This window comes from Tetranychus urticae, chromosome 3, assembly GCF_039701765.1.
Source record: "Tetranychus urticae isolate SD_2017Ah chromosome 3, NJAU_TeUrti_SD_1.0, whole genome shotgun sequence".
NCBI lineage: Eukaryota > Metazoa > Arthropoda > Arachnida > Trombidiformes > Tetranychidae > Tetranychus > Tetranychus urticae.
Window position 1 is genome coordinate 16352453 of NC_142960.1, and position 21929 is coordinate 16374381.

General features: G+C 30.6%; 1 protein-coding gene across 4 annotated transcripts in view; it reads right to left on the reverse strand.

The window, feature by feature from the left end:
- LOC149093488 (kin of IRRE-like protein 3) overlaps nt 1-21929 on the reverse strand; it is a 79062-nt gene that overhangs the window by 39153 nt on the left and 17980 nt on the right. For all 4 annotated transcript variants that reach the window (XM_089269294.1, XM_089269295.1, XM_089269297.1 and 1 more), the window contains exon 4: nt 6782-7099. In XM_089269294.1, coding sequence (XP_089125420.1) covers nt 6782-7099 — 318 coding nt within the window. The remainder of the gene's footprint in view (nt 1-6781; nt 7100-21929) is intronic.

A 21929-nucleotide genomic window follows, 5' to 3' on the forward strand; every position in this document is an offset into this window, starting at 1 on the left:
AAGGAATAGAAATAATGGTTGAAATCAGGTAATTTTCAAATGAACCACATTTTCGTAAAGCTCTTCGAGTAAAGAATTTTTCAAAGATCGAATCTGGTTGAAATTTTCCATCGATTCAACTTTTTAGACGAAAACTAAAATCGGAAATTCGAATCTCTTTTGAACCGCTTCATTAGCTCTCAATCAAAATTAGTGAATTTGGAAAGGGCAAAAAAAGATTAAAAATCTAACATTTTTTGTTCGAAAATTTGATGTCCAAATAATTGATGTTATATTGGGTCGATCAGCTTTTTGCCCATAAACACGTTTCGATTATCAGTTGTTTTTGCAATAAAACCTTCGAAGGAAAAGTTTTGGTTTTGCTTGTTGAAGCAATTGGAATGATCTGTTTAATTAAGAGACCAACGTTATTCAACTTATCGCTTATAAAGCCATTTTACAAGACGATACTTTTAGGCAACTAATTAGTCTTACTAACCTTTCCTTATTAAATGTTAAGGGAAAACAAAAGATGGGATTAAAAATGGATTGTAATTAGACGTCTTACTCCTTGCGACTCATTTGGTCCAAAGTGTGAAGGTAAACCTTTCTTGATTGTTTCCCTCAGCTTGCTGTATAATTTACTAATGATAATGATAAACAACTTTCAACTCTTTTTTGCACCCAAAACTGCAAAGAAGGACAGAAAAAATGTTCACTCAATGTTTCCTTAGAGATCAGTTGAAGAGGATAAACTTGTTAATCCAGTGTAACACAGAAAGCAACGAAAGACGAGAATCATCATTATGGTGTTTATGATGATAAGAGAGACGAAGAGTACCAAGTGATATTTCCCTGGTGAATCTCTGACTCTTCATCTTAACAACTTTCAGAGTATTTATCTAATTAAAAGTTGTCAACAATTAAATAGCATGAAATCAGCATTTGAAATGAAGAGAATCAATACCCATTGCATTGACATCAACATCCATTGCATCAATACCCTAAGGAAAGAGAGGATGAAATGTATTGAAAACAAGATTCTGAATATGAATAATCCAAATAAGATCGAGCATTCGATAGAAGAAGAAGCAAAAAACTCTTTTACTCGATAAAATATCATAAAGAATGTGTTGATTGTATAAAAAATAGTTTGCTTTTGGCTTTTATTTTTTTCTGGTAAAGTCTTCTGTTTTTGTATCTTCACTTCATAATCAGCATTTTACTCAAATGAAAGTTCATTTTGTAATTTTTTGCTCGCTTTTTTCTCATCAGTTTCATTTAGTTTATTCATTCACTTCGGTTTCACTGCTAATGTCAATTTAATGAAAAGAATTTTTTCTCTTTTTCTTTTTTTATTTCTTCTTCTTCACTAAAGATGATGTTTCAACAGAAGATACTGAAGATGAAGATGATGATGAAGCAAAAAAAGCAACACAAGAAAAGGAAAGGAGAAAAGATAAGAATCAATGATAATGGTAACTCCCTGTGAATTATATTGAAAAGAAACTTGGGATTTCTTTTTTTTTCTCTCTTCACTGTATTATAATAGAAGTGAAGAGTAACTTGAAATGCCCTGTAGACATTTTTCATGGAGAATGATGGTGTTGGAGAAAAGGTGAACCTGATGATGAACAAGAGTTTAAAAGATGAGATTTTGCTGTTTCTCCTTAAACAGATTGAGATTAACTGACCTTTTTCATTGAACACAAGAAACTGAAATTCAATTATATGAGAATATTTGAATTGGAGAAAGATTGAAAAGAATCTCGACTGGATAAATGGAATCATTTCCGTTTTGTTGTCTGAACAAGTAGAATTAAAATTGTTGACTTTTTTTAGAAACTTTTTTCTTCGATTGTTCAAAATTCTCAACAATCTCATTTCTGTTCATTTTCGTCATTCTTGTTCAATATTACATGTTATTTCAATGAATGTCAACTTGGAATAAATGAAAGAATTGTTCCTTCTTTACTTGTTTTTCTTATCAACATTTACATTCATAATGATAACATGATGACAATCAAAGTTGCCTTCAATTTTGTATTCATGGAAATACATGATTTCTCTATCGATTGTCGATAACAATTCCACATATGATTTGATTCCATGTCAATATAAAGTTTCCCTCAAGCAATAAATAGATGAACATTTCAATTTATATTAGAGCAAAGATTATCACTATTATTACCTCAACCAACATCATTTCAATAGCAATGATACACAAAATGAAAATGGAAACATTCATGTTCCTTCAGTCTAAATGGACTGACAATCGATTGAGCTTTTTCATTTTTAACATGAAATAACATTTCCTTTTAAGTATTGACAAGATTGAAACCAAATAAGATTTAAATCATTGAAATTCACCAAGAAAAAAAAAGTATTCATCAAGTTGAGTGAAAATGTTTCATTGAATAGCACAACAGGAATGAAACTGAAAATCAGTTCAATCACTTGCATATTCGAGCAAATTGCGACCGAAAAACCAATTGATCGAACCTTCGACTTTACTCAAGAATCCAACCAATTATATTTTCTGGATTTTCGTTCAACTTTTCATTGCTTGTTAATGAAGGAAAATTTGATAAAATGAAACTGAAGTGATAACGATGTTGATGATGGTGCTAATGATAATGTTTATAATGGCATTTGAAAATTGTTGCACTTAAGGAGCGTGATTTACTAACAAGAAAATTGTTTTACAACAATTATTCAAATGATGATAATTGTTATTAAATAAAGGTTTGGTCTAAATGAGCCAAAGGAGGCTAAGTTAATAATTTAAATGACTAGTTAATAGCAAATGGGAAATCATTTAAGCTTGGTTAAGATTTCATTAAGGTTGTGTTGATGTTGCTCTTCAAGGCGAGACTAATGCCATGTAATGGTGAGTATTCAAATTATGTTGACTTTCAATATCGATATCGAAATGATAGAAAGATAATCACAAGACTAGACTTGAATTTGATTAATCCAAATGAATGGTCATTTGCAGTTGAACACAAAAGATTACAATGAATAAGTGAAAACAACTTTCACTAAGAGTCACATCAAGCCTGAAGCGCTTTCAACTACAAAATAAGATAAAATGGCAACATATTAGTTAAGCTAATAATAGTGATAATAATAATGATAAAAATGGGATTGGCTTTTGACGCTTCACAAGTTATCAGCATTTCGTTGAAAATAACATGAATCAAGACAGAAACGTCTACTGGAAGAGAGAGAAGATGAGAGAAGAAGAAAAAATGAAGAGAAAAATGTAAAATGGATTACAATTCTTCATCTTCATCTCGATCCTTCTCATGGGCAGAGAAATGATAATTTTAACCTTACCTAGTAAACGGCAAGTTTACCTTCTTGACATGGATTGTTACATATTTTGTTTCCAAATAGCCGTCAGCTAAAAGTTCACCTTCCCTTTGACTTTCATCTTATGAATTTCGTAGCAACCAGCAAAATTCATTAGCGAAAAGTGAATCCACCTTAAACATCTCAATTGGCTTCTTTCAAGTAAAACAAAAGTCTTTGTTCAACATAAATATGAACATTGTAAATGAACAACTAATTGATTGATACAACATTGTTAATTATTTCAACTAAAACTAGAAAACTTTGAAAGGCACAAAAAAACACAATATTATTGATCACATAATAGGTTGCCTGTTAATTAAACCATTAATCTTAATTTAAATTGGCTAATTCAATCAAATTTCAAATCATGTTTCAATCGCGACTTGCTGTTTGTTCAACAGTAAAGTTAAAAATTGTAACAACTTTATCGCTTCTCGTAATCAACAAAATAAATGAATAAAATTAATCATTTAATCCAATTTGTTTTTCACTTTTGCCACAACAAATGAATTAGATAAATCATGGTTTTGAGGTCAAACTCGTGAAAAAAAATGAAAAAGCAAAATGAAATATTAGTTTTCATTTTCATTTTTTTTTTTGGCAAAGACTTTCTGATAACATTTTTGGGTGTTTTGTTTATAATATTAGACTTTCAACAGATCATTAAATTGAACTCATCTCAGCTGAATCAACATGGATAACAAGCAAACAAACAGTCAAGGGAAAAACAAAGTTCAAGTCCAATGAAACAAACAAACGGTTCTCGGGTGGCCTTTATCAGACTCAATGTCATGGGATTGGTTATTATTGGTTTATTGTTGGCTTTACCTGGGAAAGCACAACTGGAAACAACGGGACAAACCAATTGATGGTCTAATTAATAGTTAGCTGGAGCTGAGCAAATAGTAAGTTACTTTTCACTTTGGGTGAAGTTGAAGAGCTTCGATAATAGCTGGGTCAATCGGGAAGGTTGAGTCTGGTTGCGTGCAAATACTTTGGTCTAGTGTATCAGTAACGGCCACCAGAAGAGTTGCCTTCAACTTTACACAGGTAATCATGATGGATTTAATAATAATAATCAATAGATAGATGAGTGCCTTTAGGGAATGAAACTAAAGAAACATATTGTTGGCCATTTTCATTACTTTTTGTGCTTCTGTGTTCAACGAAAAGACGGAAAACCAAAAAGACTTTTCTTCTTCTTCTTTCAACCAACATTCCTAATAATCATTGATTCAACCAATTATCATATTTTACTATTCAACTTGATTTAACCATTATTATCATGTAATGGTTGAGAGATAATCAGAGTTTTCAGATTAAAGATGAAACTATTAGTTTTGAAAATTGTTTAATCGATAAACTGATTTATCCAGTTCAATGTTTCATTTTTAAATGGTTATCATTAATTGTAATGGCTCAATGGATCCATTTCAAGTCAACTTGTACAGAAATGTTGTGCTATTGATTGATGGTTCAATGTAAAATTAAATCATTTGACGAGTTTAAATCAATTATTATTGTTCTTCTTGATTTCCAGTTGAATGTTCAATGCATAATGAGGGTTATGAGGGTTCTTAAGATGTTAATATTTGCTTTTGTAGCAACAACAATACGAATAATGGACGTTCAATGAATATCCTATTGAAGGACATTTGACCTTAAATGTGTTTACTCACAAAGGATATTAATGTTATGGCCATTGATTGTTCAGTTTCACATTACCAATCAATGTTTAATAATTGGTTAATAAGATAACACAAAACATTAGACAACAGTTTAAGGTCAAAGTGACATATTTGGTCAACAAGATTATGTTGCATTCAAATGAGACTGAAAACAAATGCGCATTTATCTTACATTAGCTGAACAACTCTCAACAAACTTGAAAATTAGCTATTTATCTCGATCGACTTTCGATTAAATTGCAATCGAAAGTCCAAATTGCTCCAATTAATCCTGTACAGAGAAGCTTATTATCCGTTCGAAGTAACAGCACTTTAGAAGTTATAATTAACCACAAAAATGTTGTTCCTTAGCGATGCTAATTGTCTATTGAATCTTGTTTCAGAAGTGGTTCAATCTTAAATCAGTTCTGCTCTTTCATCATTTCGGATTAGTTTTCATTTCTCAATTTCCTTATTTTTTATTCAATTTACTTCAAAAATCCTCTAATCGTTCAATTTACAGATTCCTGTTGCCTTTAAAGCCATTTTCTGGGCGGCTTAATTTTAGATGAAAAACACGCCTTAATACAAGTTCATCTTTCCTTCAATTTATTGATCAATTTTGTAGACTAACTAGGATGGTTGAGGATTATATGGTTCATTCATGTTATTTGGAGCAAATTGAACCAGAAATTTCAAGACGGAAGAGCTGAAAGACTTAGCTGGTTACCGATTTCACTTTATTTTCAGTTCGATCTTGTCAGCCTATCTTTTGCTGCACAAAAGAGATCATTGGAGTTGCAATTGCTTATGAAGCACAAAACTATCGAGTTACTTGAAATTTTGCTCTTGATATAAAAGAGTTTATTTTTGTTCGATTAGAGGATTACAATTAATGGATTAATATTTCAATATCAATTTTAAATGGTAATATTATTCCAGTGAAGATGCAGTACTTGCGACTTTAGTAACATAGTTTCTATCATGCAAACTAACCTAATTAATTGTAGGACTTTGAGTTAGGTTTTGCCCTCAGCTTCTGTGTTTCAAGTTTGTTTCAATTTTTACCATTAATAATGAAACTTGTTGTTGAGCCTGACGCATTCAAATGAATATTTATTCAGATTGAAATTTGATCGGACTTCTCACCAAATGCCTACTTTATATCAAAGTTATTCAGTTTGCAGTTTCTTTCACCTTCAAGCTTTCCTATTACAATTGAAACTAAGTGATTATAATTATACGTTTTCAATTAAATGTGAGTCAATCAATGGTAAGTAAGCATAATCTTATAGGATTAAAGTGATGATTATGAACAAGATGGTGAGATTGATGAACTTTTACTGAGATTCAGGTGAAGATAAGGAGAAAGATGATAATGTTAACTGTTGAACATTTGATGATGGCGATGATAACTGGAGAAAAAGAGATTCAATAATATTGAACAAGTTCAACTTTAACTATATAATTATACTGATGAATCAACAAAATGTAAATTGGGATCAGGAAAGGAAAGCAAACAATGATAATAAGTGAGGTTCAACTATGAATTTGAGAAAAGATGATTAATCAATCGACTGCAAAAGGTAAGATTGATGATGATGATGATAAAGCTCAATTTAAAGCAACAGAAAACAAAAACATTACCGAATAGCAAAAGGCGAATATACAATTTCAATTGGTATAATTAATCAAAGTTGTTAAAATTTAACTTTGAGTGTTGAATGAGAATAGAAGAAAAAATGAAAAAAAAATTGATTTCCAATGAAAATACTTACAATTCAAGTCGACAGTGACACTTGACACTTGAGGTGAAGATATGTTATTATTTGATGCTTGGCAGTTTAAAACGGCCATTAAATCGTGCCGTTGAAGACTTGCTATTTCAAGGGTATTACGAATGATACCGGAAGCTAGTGTTTCATAGGAATCATCGAGTAGCACTGATTCCCTCCACCATGTTAATGAGGGACGAGGCTTGCCACCGGAAACTTCACAGTTTAAAGTCAATTTATCACCTTCATTGAAGGGTCCTATAAGACTGGTTAAGGGTTCACCTGATTTAAAATCAGTAATAATAGGTTTCTCAGGTGGCACTGTAAATGAATAAACATGGAAACAATTAGATTACAAGATACAAATGAAATGACAAAAGGTTTGACAACAGGATACTGTGAATGATCATTTGAAATACTTTTCAATCATCTTTTACGTCAACTTTACACTGTTTAGTTACACTTTTGTGACCGATCATGTTAAGTCTTTGGGTGAGGTTGGTTGAGGGAAGGAGCAACAAACACTGTAAAAGGAAAGAAAATGATGAAAACCATTTTCTCTGTGGTTTGTGCCAATTGTAATTTCGATTCAACATTCATTCCAAACTAATTCATCATATTGGTTGACATGAAATGATAACAATAATGGCATAACTAATGACATTCAGGTTTCAGTTTATCATTGCAAATGTTTACATGAAAATTGGAAAAAGTAAATTCAAGCAAATGGTTAACTTGAAGATCAAGTGCATCTCGAGTATCGGTTCAATTTTATTTCAAAAGCTTATGGAGTTGAAGGCATCTTTTGCTTTACTTTTGTAAACACTTTTCCAACTTGAAATTTCTTTCCTTCATCATCGGAAGTTCCTTCCCGGTAATCTAATAGTGTTCATGTAACAAACTCATTGTTGTCTTGAAACTTTTTGTTCAACAGCTTCTTAAAAGGCTCTCATTTAAATTAACCTTGTTTTTCATAATTTACTTTTCCTTTCACTCGAGTTTCTCAAGTAAATAAAAGACAGTGATTCTGATCAATTTCAATTGATATACCATTAACCCTGACAGTTTCAGTTTCCGGTCAACTTTCAAAATTTACTTTGCACACACAAATTTCTCTAATGTGTTTGCTCAACAATTAATTTTTCATTATGCTTTGCCAGTCATTATTAGTAGATTAACTGAAAATGTGATAAACTCGATTCTCTCTGACATTTGCATTCGGAGCTCGTCATTTGCATCTTTGCAAAGTTGGTCTAGTGACATGAAAAAAAGATGACAAAGGAAGTAGGAAGTGAGTCTTGAAAGTTGGGCAAATTGAAAAATGATTAAAGAAGAGAAGGAAATGTACAAATTAATTTGCTTTTTTCACAGTTCATCATGAATTATTTTGGCTAATAATAAAAGTAAAACTGGTAAAGCAGAAAAAGCTATGATTCAACAAGATAATTCAATCAATGATGAAGTAATGAAAAAATGAAAAGATTAGCAAAAGATTGAGACTTCAATTCTGATTAATGTTGTTGCAACTTTAAAATAATCAAATTCTCGATCAAATGAAACGGATTCTTGAAGCTGATCACAATCGCCACTCACTGATTTATGACTCGTTCAAGCCTTTAATTTTAAATCGACTTAAGATATCATCTTAGCTTGTGAGATAATCTTCATGTTAAATGCTGTCATCTTCAGAGCTACTCTTTAAAACCAATGATTAACACCAAATTTTGAGCAAGCAAAGCAACTTAACTCAAACTTGAGTCAATCAGTATTGTCTTAAGTCTTGTTGATCGTCAGGTACAAATGATCCAACGATGAACAGGAGCTTGTCAGGTCAACAGTGAGTTGCTCATTAAAAGGATTTAACTTTAGTCAGCAAATTATCAATATTCAGATGACTGTAAGTTTCATCAATTTCTTGTCACAATAATAAGGCAAAATAAGAAATGAAATGAGCAACCATTTTAACTTCAACTTTAGTCTTGATGTTGATACATTTTTGCGTCATTAACAAATCGCTAAATAGTTTGCGTCGACAAATTTGTAACCATAAATGAGAAATGCATTTAAATGTTGATGTTAAGTATTTTCCGTTTTTTGTTGTTCTCACGATAACCACATAACAATGTGAACAAGCACTTCAATAATAATGAGGATCAAGAACTAAACTGTCAACAAAATGTCACTCGTGCTTCAAACTGTGCGTGTTCATCATGTACACTATGTTAATATTGCTCTTAAAGAGACGACATGAAGACAGAATTGAAAAGACAAAACAATCGCAACAATATTAACATTGCAAGATGATAATGAGTGAGATTTAAGTGAATATGTGATGCCTTTTCGTGATGATAATAGTGATGATAATTGTTTCACTTTTTTGCCATTTTCCCTTGTTCTTCATGTGAATTGAAATAATTCATCAAACCAACTATTTCATACTCACAAGTTCACTGTTAATCATCACCAAGACCATCATTATTATCATCATCACTTCATGGGAAAAGGGAACAATTCAACTGACATTTTTATCATTTAGAGTTTGATTGTTGAGAGAAAAAAGTTTTACCTTTGAATTCATTTGCAGATGAATACAATTCATTTCATCATTCAATTTCAACCAGCATCATTTCAAATTGAAATGATGGCCAAGTGTTTCAAAGAGAATAAGGGTTTTCATATTTTCTCCATTCTTCATTTTCTAATCATATTCCAATTACTTTTACCAATGTTAATGAGAGCAATAAATTGGCTTATTATTCAGTGAGATTAAAGCAATTCCCTGTTTACAATTAAAGCTCAATTTGACTTGTTGACTCAAAGTAGCAAAAATTCAAATTGATTATTCCAAGTAAAGTTCACAGAAGTCATGAGAAATAATTGTTGACATGGTAAAGAGAAGAAAAAAGAATTGATGTTTTTTCGAAGAAAGAAAATGATAAATAATATTTGTATATTTTATTCGTTTTTTCGAGGATAAACTTTAGATTGACTTACTAATGATGATTGTTGCAATGATAATGCTAATAAATATTCAAATTGATCAAATTGAAATGTAAAATCGGTTGGTAAAGGGTAAAGTTGGGAAACGATAAAAGGAAAAATGTTGACTTGAAGAATGGAAAAAAGAGTAAAAGAAGAACCTTTTTTCACCAGAAAATAATAGAAAAGCTACTTTTGCATAGTTTTCCTTTCTTGGTTCATGCTTTCAATCATTTCAATCATGTAAATTCTGGGCTTTATTTTGGCGTTTTTTATTCTAGCCAAATTTACCAAACTTTATTGTTGGCAGAATATTATTTCAATGAGTTCGATGGAGAAAATGCATGATGAACAAGGATGATTGATAAAGAAGGAAGAAAAAAGGAGAAGAGAAAAGTAAAAAGAAGGAAACTTTTCTGAATTAGAATTGATATTTTCAATGGTAAACAGCTATAAATTGACACAAATTGAATAAAATGTTTCATGTTTTCTGGTGTAAATATGACCAAAAGCTTTGGAAAGTTGAAACATTGAAAGAAAGCTGAATAAGGTAACAACTCAACACTAATGAATGTCATTTCAAGAGACAGTTGAGTTGTCGAGTCAGGAAAAGGCGTGTTCAGACTCAACTCATGTTAACGTTACTGCAAGTTGAGTTAGCTGGATCAGCATTGAAACTATAGATGAAGCAAATGGAAGAAAAGTAAAGCACAAAATGAAAGAAACAACTTTTTCATTATTGGATCCTTCATCGTGTCAACAACTTATCAAACAATCAAAGATAATCTCATGTAAATCTTAACACTAATAATGTCATGTTTCTTTCCTCACTAATTTTCATATCAATATCTTGAACCATATTCATTTCATTAAAGACTTGCAATTGAAGGCTTCCATTGAATGTTGAACCAAAAAAGTAATCAGTCGAATCATCAAAGTCTTTGGATAAGTTTCGAGGTGAATAAGGATCATTAGTATCAACATCGAAATTCAATCGAAAAATTGAGTTTTCTATTTGCATTTATCAACAAAATAGATTTTTCGAGTTTTCGAGTTTTCTTTTTCTTTTTTTCAGTCAACTGAACTTCTATTTTTAACGATATTGAAAGAGAAAAATTTTCCTGATTCGAATAAAAATAAAGCTCCAAAGGTTGAGGATGTGACAGGGCGTTTAATGGCAGTGTACTTGAAGGTAAAGGCTTAAGATTTTTAATTAAATTCTGTAATTAGAATTGCTCAGAAGATTAGAATTTTTAAAATGAAACTTTGGTCTTGATTAAAATTCATTTTGATATCGACTGAGTTTTCTTTAGTCAAAGAGCTCAACAATCTTGAGCTTATGAAATTTAATTTTCATGTTGACACGAAAATTGAAAATCATTATTTAGATTCTTCCTCTTTTTGCATTGACTTAAGGCGACTTTTTTCAGAAAATAATTGATGAATTATTCTGAACCTTTTTAAAAATCCTTTTTTTCAACAACAAAATAACAATGAAAGTCGATCAAAAAACTAATCATAATTATCATGTTAATTCAAGTTAATTACAAGTCATGTTACTGGTCTGTTATTATCAGTAAATTATTTTTCAAAACTAATTGCGATAATTTGGCTTAAATTGAGTTAACTTTTTTTGTCTTTTCCAATCTTGTGTGGTCTTGCCGATGAAATATCATCTTCAATTACCTAACATCATCATGAAACATTTTCTTCATTCATTCCATTCAACTTGTTCGTTTACTTCGTTTACCTGTTTAAATAACTTTTTATCGGCAAATTATTCTATTCTTTCATTGCCAGCTGATAAGTCAAATGTATTCAATCATTTATTTTCCATTCTCTTTGAGTTACCCTGAAAATTTTATTCAATGGTCAAGAGAATAAAAAAGAGAAGAAAAAAAAGTTTTGCAATAATGAGTGATAATAAATTCAGTTTCATTTTTTTTATTCTCATGTTATTGTATCTCTTGTCGTTGATTGATTATTATTGCCTTTGAATTACTGCAACCATTTTCCATATCTGTTTGGATACATCAAAATGTCCTTTACTCTTCATCTTGATTCCAATTGAAATGATAAATAAAATATTTATGATCATTTGACTCTCAGCTCAACAGGGAATTAATGTAGTGCTTTTGAGATTTGATTCACTCCAAACTCAAGTCAACTCCATATTTCAATAATGCGATAAAACCAAAGTAAATAGTGAGTGATGAACAAAGATATCGAGAGAAACAACCAAATGTCCAACATAATTATTAAATGTTCAAACCAAGTACAGTTTAACAATAGCTTTTCCATTTCATTAAAATGCATGAAAAGTGCACCAAGTTATGACAAGAAAATCGTTAATTTTAAATTTCGAACCAACATCAAAATTTTCATTTCCTACATTTTTCATATCAATATCGAGATTGGAATCATTTACCTAAAGGTGAACCAAAACACCCACTAATGCTCATATATTTCAATTTAGGCGATCAGACGAATTTGAATCTAATTTCCAAGTCCATGAGAAATGGTACAGAGGAATGCAACAACAAGCAGATAGAGTTTCATAGATCATGATTGGATTTTGAATGGAAATCAGAAAAGGTAGGAAATAGCGAAGAGCGTGTAAATGCATTTTCATGCAATCAAATAAATTTGGCTCTCTTTTTGTTTGTAGATGAAATATTTCATGTTAACGGCGACATTGAATTTGATTGATTGATAGTTGACACAGAGTAAGGTGAGAAAGGTTAGTGAAGATGAAATGGTTATTGATAAATAAATGAGTAAAAGTCGCTTAAATCAGCATAAAAGTGGCACTAAGAAGCATTTCTGCTTTTGTTACACTTGCATCAATACTGTTATCCATGAGTTTATCTCAGCAGGATAATTTGTTTACTCTCTTTTTATACCTTTTACCTTCTCACCCCACATCTTCATCTTCATCATCATTCTCATTACCAGGGCTTTTCACATTTTATGCCTTTCGTCTATCTTATGCATATGCTTTTAGGCATAAAAGATAAACCTAAGAAAAGTCCATTGATTTTCAATGGGAAAAATTATCAACAAGATTGGTCAAAAAAAAGGCGACTATCTTTTATTTAGGACAGATTAAGGTTGATAAAATTGAAAAAAGAAAGAGAAAAGAAAGGGAAAAGATAGACGAAAGGCATAAAATTTATGCCTTTTTGATTAAAAAATGATTTAATGCCTTTTGAAAAGCCCTGCTCATTACTACCATTATTATCAACATTAAACTTGTTTCTCTTGTCTTCTTTCATTATCTTTTCTCTTTTGATATTCGTTTCTTGACTTGCATTCACTTTCAATCCAACTTAACGCAAAACTAACTTTTCTCAACAAATTACAACTAACACTAACTTGAAGTGATTTATATATTTATTTCTGCTTCGCTTTTCCATTGGTTTCATTTAATTTTCTGTACAACATAACATTTACCAAACGTTTATTTCGTTTCGTTCATATTAAGATGAGATTTAAACGTCAAAAAAGGCAACTTGAAAAAAAGGTAAATCTTAAGACATCAAGGTAATTAGAAGGAAATTTCAATTATCAATAAAGTGTTTTCTAATGAAAGAGAAGGAGAAAGATATGAAGACAAGGAGTGGAGCAAGATGCTGATGCTAAAGATGAAGATGAAGATGAAAGTTGAAACGAAACATGCAATTGCAAGGAAAAGTCAGAAACTCAAGGCGTGATTAATAAGGAACAAGTAAACCCTGGATAAATATAATGTATATTAATAAAAAAAGACATCTTAAGCACCATTAATTGATTCACAGCAAAGAGGAAAACTGTCGCTTCTCATCTTATCGCAACATTATTTGCTTCTTATCTCTTCTCTGTTTATCCAAACATTTCATGATAACTTAATTACCTTAGCAGTTTTACCTTAATAAAAACATATCGCAATTGGCCAACATTTAGTTGAGCAATTTGGGTGAAACTCGATAACTTTTATGGAGAAACAATTTAATACTAATATGATAAATGCAACAATAAATGATACATTCAATCAACACACTTAAGAACATGTAATCGAAATGAAGCAAAGAGGATAAGCGAAAAGTAAATTTCAAGACTTGTCCATTGATCGAACCTTTTTCACGAGAAATTGATCAAAAATTCAAATCATGTTCATTAAAATGAACAGTTGTTGCTGGTTGTTAATGTTGTCTTTTTCAAAATCACAATTTCTTTTTGAAGAAAAAAATAAATGAAATTCATCCTGACATTTTCATGTTCCCAATGCACAAGAGAAAAGGAGAAAAATTGTTTATCTTCCAATCTTGATTCAACTTTTGTCTTTTTCTCCTTTTCTTCTGTCATCATGAGTTACATGGAAAAATTTTTGATACTTTCTGTTGTTAATATATTTTCACTGACAGTGAATAGCAATGGAAACCAATGGCAAATTATTTTAAGCACGCAACTCTCATCGACATTTGATGTAACCAGAAAAGGAGGAAAACTAAACAACAGGCAAAAACAAAAGGCAAGTTAAACCAGGAAAATGGTTTTAACCTTGAATATCATTTGAACCATTCAAGGTAACCAAATGGGTGAAAAGCATTTACCTTTCATAGGCAAATGAATGAATCGTTATTAACCAAAAAATCACTTATTATTATTGACCTCAACTAATTCAAGTTGATTAATCGACGAGCATAACCTTCAATTAACCTTTAGGTCATGTATCATCAAAATAATGAAAATATTTTTTTTCTCTTTTCTGCTTTGGGTCGAGGAAAATGAATGAGCGCAAATGATACATTGAAACGCATAAATGAATTATTGATATCGTTGGAAATAATCATCAGTATGTTGATACCTTTGAAACAATAAACCATTTTCATGATAATCATCATTCTCTGAATGTTGGTGAAACAACCTTTTCTTCCAGTAATCAGGTTTAATCATTCAATCAAAATCTTCTTGTACTGTGTAACAATTGAATTATCATTTCTTGCTCAATAGACCTTTTTTATCATTAATGTAATCATGAACCGTGAGATTATGATATTAGAAACAAGAATCAGTTTCAGTTTTGTCTTGCAATTAATTGAAAATCATCAATGACGTTCAGTCTAATGGTCGAAGCGTCGAAATGAAGTAACAAAGCGTGCAAAGGGCGAAAAAATTGCATTTCCTTTGAAACAGAATCCAATGAAAGGGAAATATTTTTCAAATCAAATATCGAGTCTAGACTCTATTAATGGAGTGAAATGACACTTGATATTAAATGGTCACACAAATACTTCTCATGCTGACCCATTCCTCTTCAAATATTATTTTGTTTATCATAACTAAATGCTCCAATCATCATGCTCAAGTTGAGATTGAAAATGAAGGGAAACTAATGAAACCTGAAAGTGACAGATAATGATGAAAGTTTGTCCACAAATTGTGAGGTGAAATTCATCATTTATTAAAAAAGGAAAATCACATTGTTGATTGAATGCAACTTGAGAAAAATAAATTCCAAATTGATTCAACTTGTGATGGACTTGAAAGAGATTCAAATCGATAACTAATTGATCAACAAAATGAACCAGTTTTGTCAATCATCTGTTTATACAACTTTTGTAACGAGACCTTTGCCTTTATGCTTTCAGTTGAAGAGCAACATTTATTTACCATTTACCAACTGCAAGTTTTGCTTGATTAACTGTGAATAACTTGTCACACTTTCTCTATTACACTTTTAGCATCCTTTCAATGAAACTTTCTTCTGCTGCATGGTTAATCTTATAATGCCATGTAACAGTAAAGAGTAAAATCAAGAATGACCTTTATCGACTCGAAATTTAAACCAATTCATCAACAAGCGAAAAACTGAAAAGTCAAAAGTCATAAGATAAAGCCTTTGAGAGAAGTCGCTTTTCGCAGTTGGAGCGACTTATCGATTGAACTTTTTTTTCTCGGAGATTCATTTTCTTTTTTGTTGACAAATTGAATTGCATTTTTTCATGCAAATATAAACGATTGAAACTTGCAAAGTTGAATTGCATTTATTCAACAAAAAGTTGTCTCTGATAAAGTGTTCATGTTCCAATTGGGTTTGGGTTAATTTATTCGACATCAACTTTTAATTGTCTTTTCACTCGATGAATAGTCTCAACGATTACAAGTGGTGTTGCTCATGTTATCCCATTGTTGAACCTCTAATTGTTTGCTGTTCTAACTGATTGTATTGACACTGAGCAAACAAGATTGAAGAAACGCAACAATTACATGATAATCACGTGTTTTCACTCCCTTTTTTATATTAAATAATATTGTGATAATATTTTGATGATAGCGAGAAACGCAAGATAACAGTGGGTGAGAATGACAAAGAAAGAAGGTGATATTCAAACGTGAAATGTTTCCTGGATGTTCTCTGTTCTTCTCTCAAAATAAACATTGTCAAAGGGAAGACACACATTTTCATGATAATCAATAAAAATAATATTGATAATAACAACAACAACAGCAATAATGGTAAAGTGAAAAATAAAATTGAATGAGATTGAGTGCAATTTTCAGTTGAATAAGCATGATATTAACCGTGAATTGTTATCCTTTTACCTTTGGACATTTGCTTGCACACATATAGAGAGAGACATGAGAATGTTAATATTATGTTGGAAAAGATATGAAAATGCATATAAATAGGCAAATTTTTGATAAAATGTTAACAGAGAATAAGATCAATATTAAACGGGAAATTGAGCTTTAAGATAATATTGTGAGGTTGCAAGTAAAAAAAAAGTGATGAGGATGTGATCAGTGTAAACACAGAAACTATCTTTACCTAACAGAGTTTATTGTAATATATTTTTTTCCGCTTTTGTATTTACATTTTGCTGGGAATAAAAAACAAGGGAAAAAACAGTTTTAACCGTTAATGTTTAGTCTTGTATTCACCAAGGGATAAAAGAGATGAAAATGAATTAGAAAAGTAAAAGATTCAGTTGAACACTTTTAAGAAGATGATTCATGAAACCCAAATCATCAAATGGCGAGCAATTTCACAGTTTGTACATTTTACAACATTTAAGATACAATTAATGGAATGAAATGAAAAATTTAAAAATGTTATTTCACTTGCCAATACAATGACTTTGCAAACTGTTGAAGCAACATTTCAATTCAACAGAGAATTAGTTTTGTATTCATTTTTAGAGTTGAATCGATGATTCAAAATACAAATCGATGGTTAATCCGAGATTATTAGAGTCGAACAATTGAGATTCATTTTTGTAAAGGTGAATCAAGGTAAAAGCAGTGACAAAAAAAGAACAGCTTAAACATGTTTTGTGTTGAGCCTTCAATGTTTTCAGTAAACAACAAAAAAACTGGTTTATTTTGCATAAAAGATGATCGTCTGTTAATAGCTTTTCTAGGGTTAACCAACATTCCAAGCATAGTTGGTGTCAACATTTTGTAAGCAACGAGTATTGGCTCAATTCGCAGCATTCAACATTTCTCACTGTTATTGCCATTCTTTTCTATTCTCATTCTTTACAATGCATTAAAATTATTAATTATAAGCAACTGTTGAAATCAGTGTGAATCTGAGCATTTTTCAAGTAAACATTCAACAATTGCAACTTCATAAGCAACTTCATAAACAGCAAAAACTAGCGCCTAATCTAATCACTCTTAACCTAAATGATGTTACATGTTGTGGTCCATGTAAACAACAATTGCGTGAAGTTGCTTTTTAGTTGCTTTCTGTGGTTCCTAAAGATGAGGTTAAGAGGAAAGATAAGAGGAAAAACTAAAAATGAAAAATTGCTTTGCTTTTCGTTATTTGCATTTTCAAATTATATCAACTTTGGTCATTTCTGTTCATCTGTTAGAGAGCAACCAACAATGAAGATGAAACATGTTACAAAATTATAGTTTATCGTGATTAAGTAGCCCTAACCTTTACCATTACCTTTATCCATTACAACCAGTAACACCAAATGCAAACCAAATGTTTCTCTTGTTTTTGTTTCTTCTTACCTTTACTGCTGCCAAATATTTGACCAACAGTTTTACATTGTTTAAGATGGTCACTTTAGGCTGATGTCTTGATTTAACTTGATTACCAACTTACTGACCGAAAAGCTTTTCAAGGTGAAAAATATGGAAAAGCTGTTGACAGAAAACAATTTTGAAAACAAATTTGTCTCAAATTTTAAGCAAATCATTATTTCAACATTTACTTTCAATCTTGGAACCATTACTTTATCATTGCAAGTATCGCTATCACGTCCTGGATTCGTGAACATGATTGAAATGATTATCATTATTATTAGCCATTTACAATAAATGCATTTCAAAATAAGATAATGATGAAAGAAGGTAAAAAAACAAGTAATAATTGAAATGCAAATGACTATTATTGTTGATTATGATTTGATTCATCATTTCTTCCACTTCTTTTCAACATTGCTTTTGCATAATTATTTTATTCATCATCATGATAATTTGGTGTAAAAAGCAACTACAATAACTATCAATTGTTTATAAATTCAACCACCAACTAAGCAAATATAATTAACAATTCCAGTGAACAGACAATGAACAAATCAACATGGAAATAGATTCCAACATTGGTAGAAACTTGTTGAAAAAGCTGTTTATCAAAAGAAATATTATACGAATAGTTAATACAAAACCGTTAGATCGATTCACAATTAAAGTCCATTCAAAGCTCAACGAATGAAGCAGCTCATTGGGTTAGTTTAGGGACTGAAAAATTCTGAGCTTCATTCGATTCGCTAAAACAATCGGCTAAAATGGTTTTATAAGAAAATCAACATGAAAAAAAAGAATAGAAATGTTGGAGAAATGAAAATTTCGATCGATTGTTATCTCAATCCATTTCTTTATTCATTGCTTTTGTTTGATCAGTTAAACAATTAATGAAGCTTGAAAGGTTATCTGACTTGGAACTTTCATTTTTTCTTTTGGAATGCAAAATTCCATCAAAGCTGAATATTGTCAAAAGATCTTTTTAACCAGTTTCTAGTTTTGCTTCACCAACTTGAAAATTAATTAACACCTCAAGGCGATTCATTTGAAAAAATTAATCAAAAGTGATTGCACCTTTATGTTGACTGTTGATCGTAAGTTTTAGGTGTTTAATCGCGGTTGCATTTATATTCATTATCTTTTCATTTTTCAATGAATAAACAAATTCGCGTTTCGCGATTTCATCTTGAAAGCAAAATTCATCTTGAATACTTTTCCCTGTGTAAAGTGATATTTTAATGACTAGTGAACATTGTAAATGAAACTTCATAGCATCGTCTCATCCTTGAGGCAAATGGATAAAGCCTGAGGGACAGAATGTCCATAACTATTAGATTGCAGTAATTAATGAATTGTTTCATCTTTTGGGTTCAACAGAATTGCCAGAAATATGAAAAATTGAGGTTTAACAGATTATCGCAATTTCAAGATGAAAAATGAATAAAAATACTCAAAACATATTAACATGAACACATGATAAGAAAAAGATTAAGAGTAATTCAGTAAACGTATGTAAGGTAAAAGAAGAAGCAGAAAAAATTTATTCCTTTAATGGATTCATGGTGCAAGAGCATAATTCTGATAACATTTCCTCTCTTTTCAAATTCATTCAAATGCAATTGAATTTCACGTTAATAACAAGGGTGACATTAAAACATCTTAAACTGATGATTGATTGAAGTAAACATGAAATCTGATAAAAGGCATAATTTCATTTCATGATAATTGAAGTGAGAGAAAAATTGATTACAAAGATATTTATCGGCGAAGAAAAAAGTTGAGAAAAGTTTAATATTGAAGAGTGAAAAGTTTGATAAAACAAGAGAAGCTCAATTGATAAGAGGAACCAGGTTAACCAGCGCTTCAGTGAACCCAGAAAATGTTTCAATATTGAAACTCGTGAGTTTCCAGATTCACCAAAACTTATTCATTAAACAGTTGATTACATTTAATAACAAAAAAGGAGCCAAAATGATGATTCGCAAGTCAAATGATAATCTTCAAGTGGAGACGCGTTAAAGGCAGAAGAGACTAGGGAAGAGTCGATGAGGATAAGTAGTGAGATTAAGTTGGTGATGAGGATGATGATGATAAAAGAAGAAGCTTCTAACCAGTTTATACTTATATCACCATCAAGTGATGAGAGGTAAAATGGAAGGCAAAAAATGTAAAAAAACTCAACCTTAAGCTAAGTTGTGAAAATAATCATTTATACAATCAAGGAAAGAAGAAGAAGAGATTTCGCTTTAAGAAGATTTAATTAGCTTTCATGTAATGATATTACCGAGCAAAAGAAGAGTTCTTTCTCTTGAATCTCTCTTTCGCACTTGAGGTAAGTTGCCTAAGAATAATCATTAGGCTGGTTTACCTTCATTGTCCATGGCTTAAGGCTATTTACAGGTCATCACAGAGGAAGAGTAACAAGGAAAAGAGAAACAAAGTTTGACGATAATAATATTAATAACATTTTAAGTGAATCCTATCAACTTACAGGTTGTCGCTTCAGCACATCGTTAACCTTATCAAGTCATTTGCATTTTCAGATTGTCATTAGAAAATTAAATTTCCATTTCGAACATCGAACTTTTCATTTTCCAACTTTTTGTCAACTTGTAGTTATTAATCACTTTATGATCAATTAATGAATGTTGATTATTTTTATATCAATCATAATTAGTAAAATTAGTTGATTCTCTTTACTGTTTAACTGTAATCAATTTTTCATTTGATAATTGATGAGCTTTGTAATGTACACAAAAAAGGGATTTTGTTTCAATATGAAATGTTCATTAAAGTCTAATTAAGACTGTGTAAAAAAGGGCAATCATTTATTAACATTGTAACTAATTATTTCCGATTTTAATCAATCTAATCGTGAGATGTTTCCAGTTGAAAATAACAGTTGACGGAGCAGAAAAGAGTAGCTTGTTTAAAGGCCATTATCAATGAACCAATGGGAGAACCATGGATTCTCAGCTAATCTCAAAACCAGAGACTATTTACTCGTTTCTTTTTACCCGATTATTGGTCAAAACACAAGGAAACTATTAATCTTTATGACAATCTAATGATTTAGATTAGGATAAATGATGTTAACTGGCCAACAAAATAAAGAGCCAACAAGATGAACTTACATTATGCCAATTGAAAGTTCAACTTGAATTAGCTCATTTTAATTTTTTGGTTAAACTCAATGTTAATCTAATTGTGTCAAAATCCAAGTAAAAAAAGAGAGAAATTCAAGAAATTAAATGAACAAAAAAATCGATAAAAAGTGAAGTTGAACGGAAAATGACTGTTATTCAATTTTGTATCTGTCAAGATGAGACACTTCAATAAAATTGATGCCAAAATATGGATTTCAATTCAATCTTCAAAACCAAACCCAAAATTTGTTCGATAACAGTTCAGAACATTTCTTTTAATTTTCAATAATTGCTTTCAATAAAATAATTCAGTTCATAACAGTTCGCAATAAAAGTCGAACTTTAATTTTCTGATGTTGATATTTGTAATCAATTGCATTGCATACGATTTCAATGAGTTTTGTAAAACTGTTTTTGGAATGTTTTGATTTTAAGAAAAGTTTGATTCTGTGAAAGGCTTTTGATCAATTGGTTTACTGATGACAAACGCTTTCAACTGGTCAAGTAACTTGCATTTTAGCGATAATTAGCAGCAATTTGTAGAAGGCAAAGGAAGATGAAAGAAGCAAAGTTATCTTTGGTGGGTCTGTAGAAGAGGAAAGATGAGAGTAAAGATGCAATGTGCGTGTGTAAAGTGAACAACTGCAAGACTGCATCATGATGAGCTCATTTTATGGTGAATGTGTTGCTTTCTTTGCTTTTTCCTGTTTCATTTTCTTCCTTCTCATCCAATAGATTTGATGGTTTCTTTTTTGTCTGTGAAAATTGCAGTTATATGTTTACATCGAGATGATCTTTCATCTGGCAATAGTGATAATATAATAAAAATAATCTAAACATAAAATATTCTCCATTTGTGTGTGTTTTCTAATAGTTCATCGACATGCATGGAACATGCAAGTCAATTCATTTTAATTTGCAAGCAAAACCTCAAGTAATACAAAACTTGCAACAATTTTAGGTATGAATAACGTTAGTTTATTATTTTCAATATTTTCTTC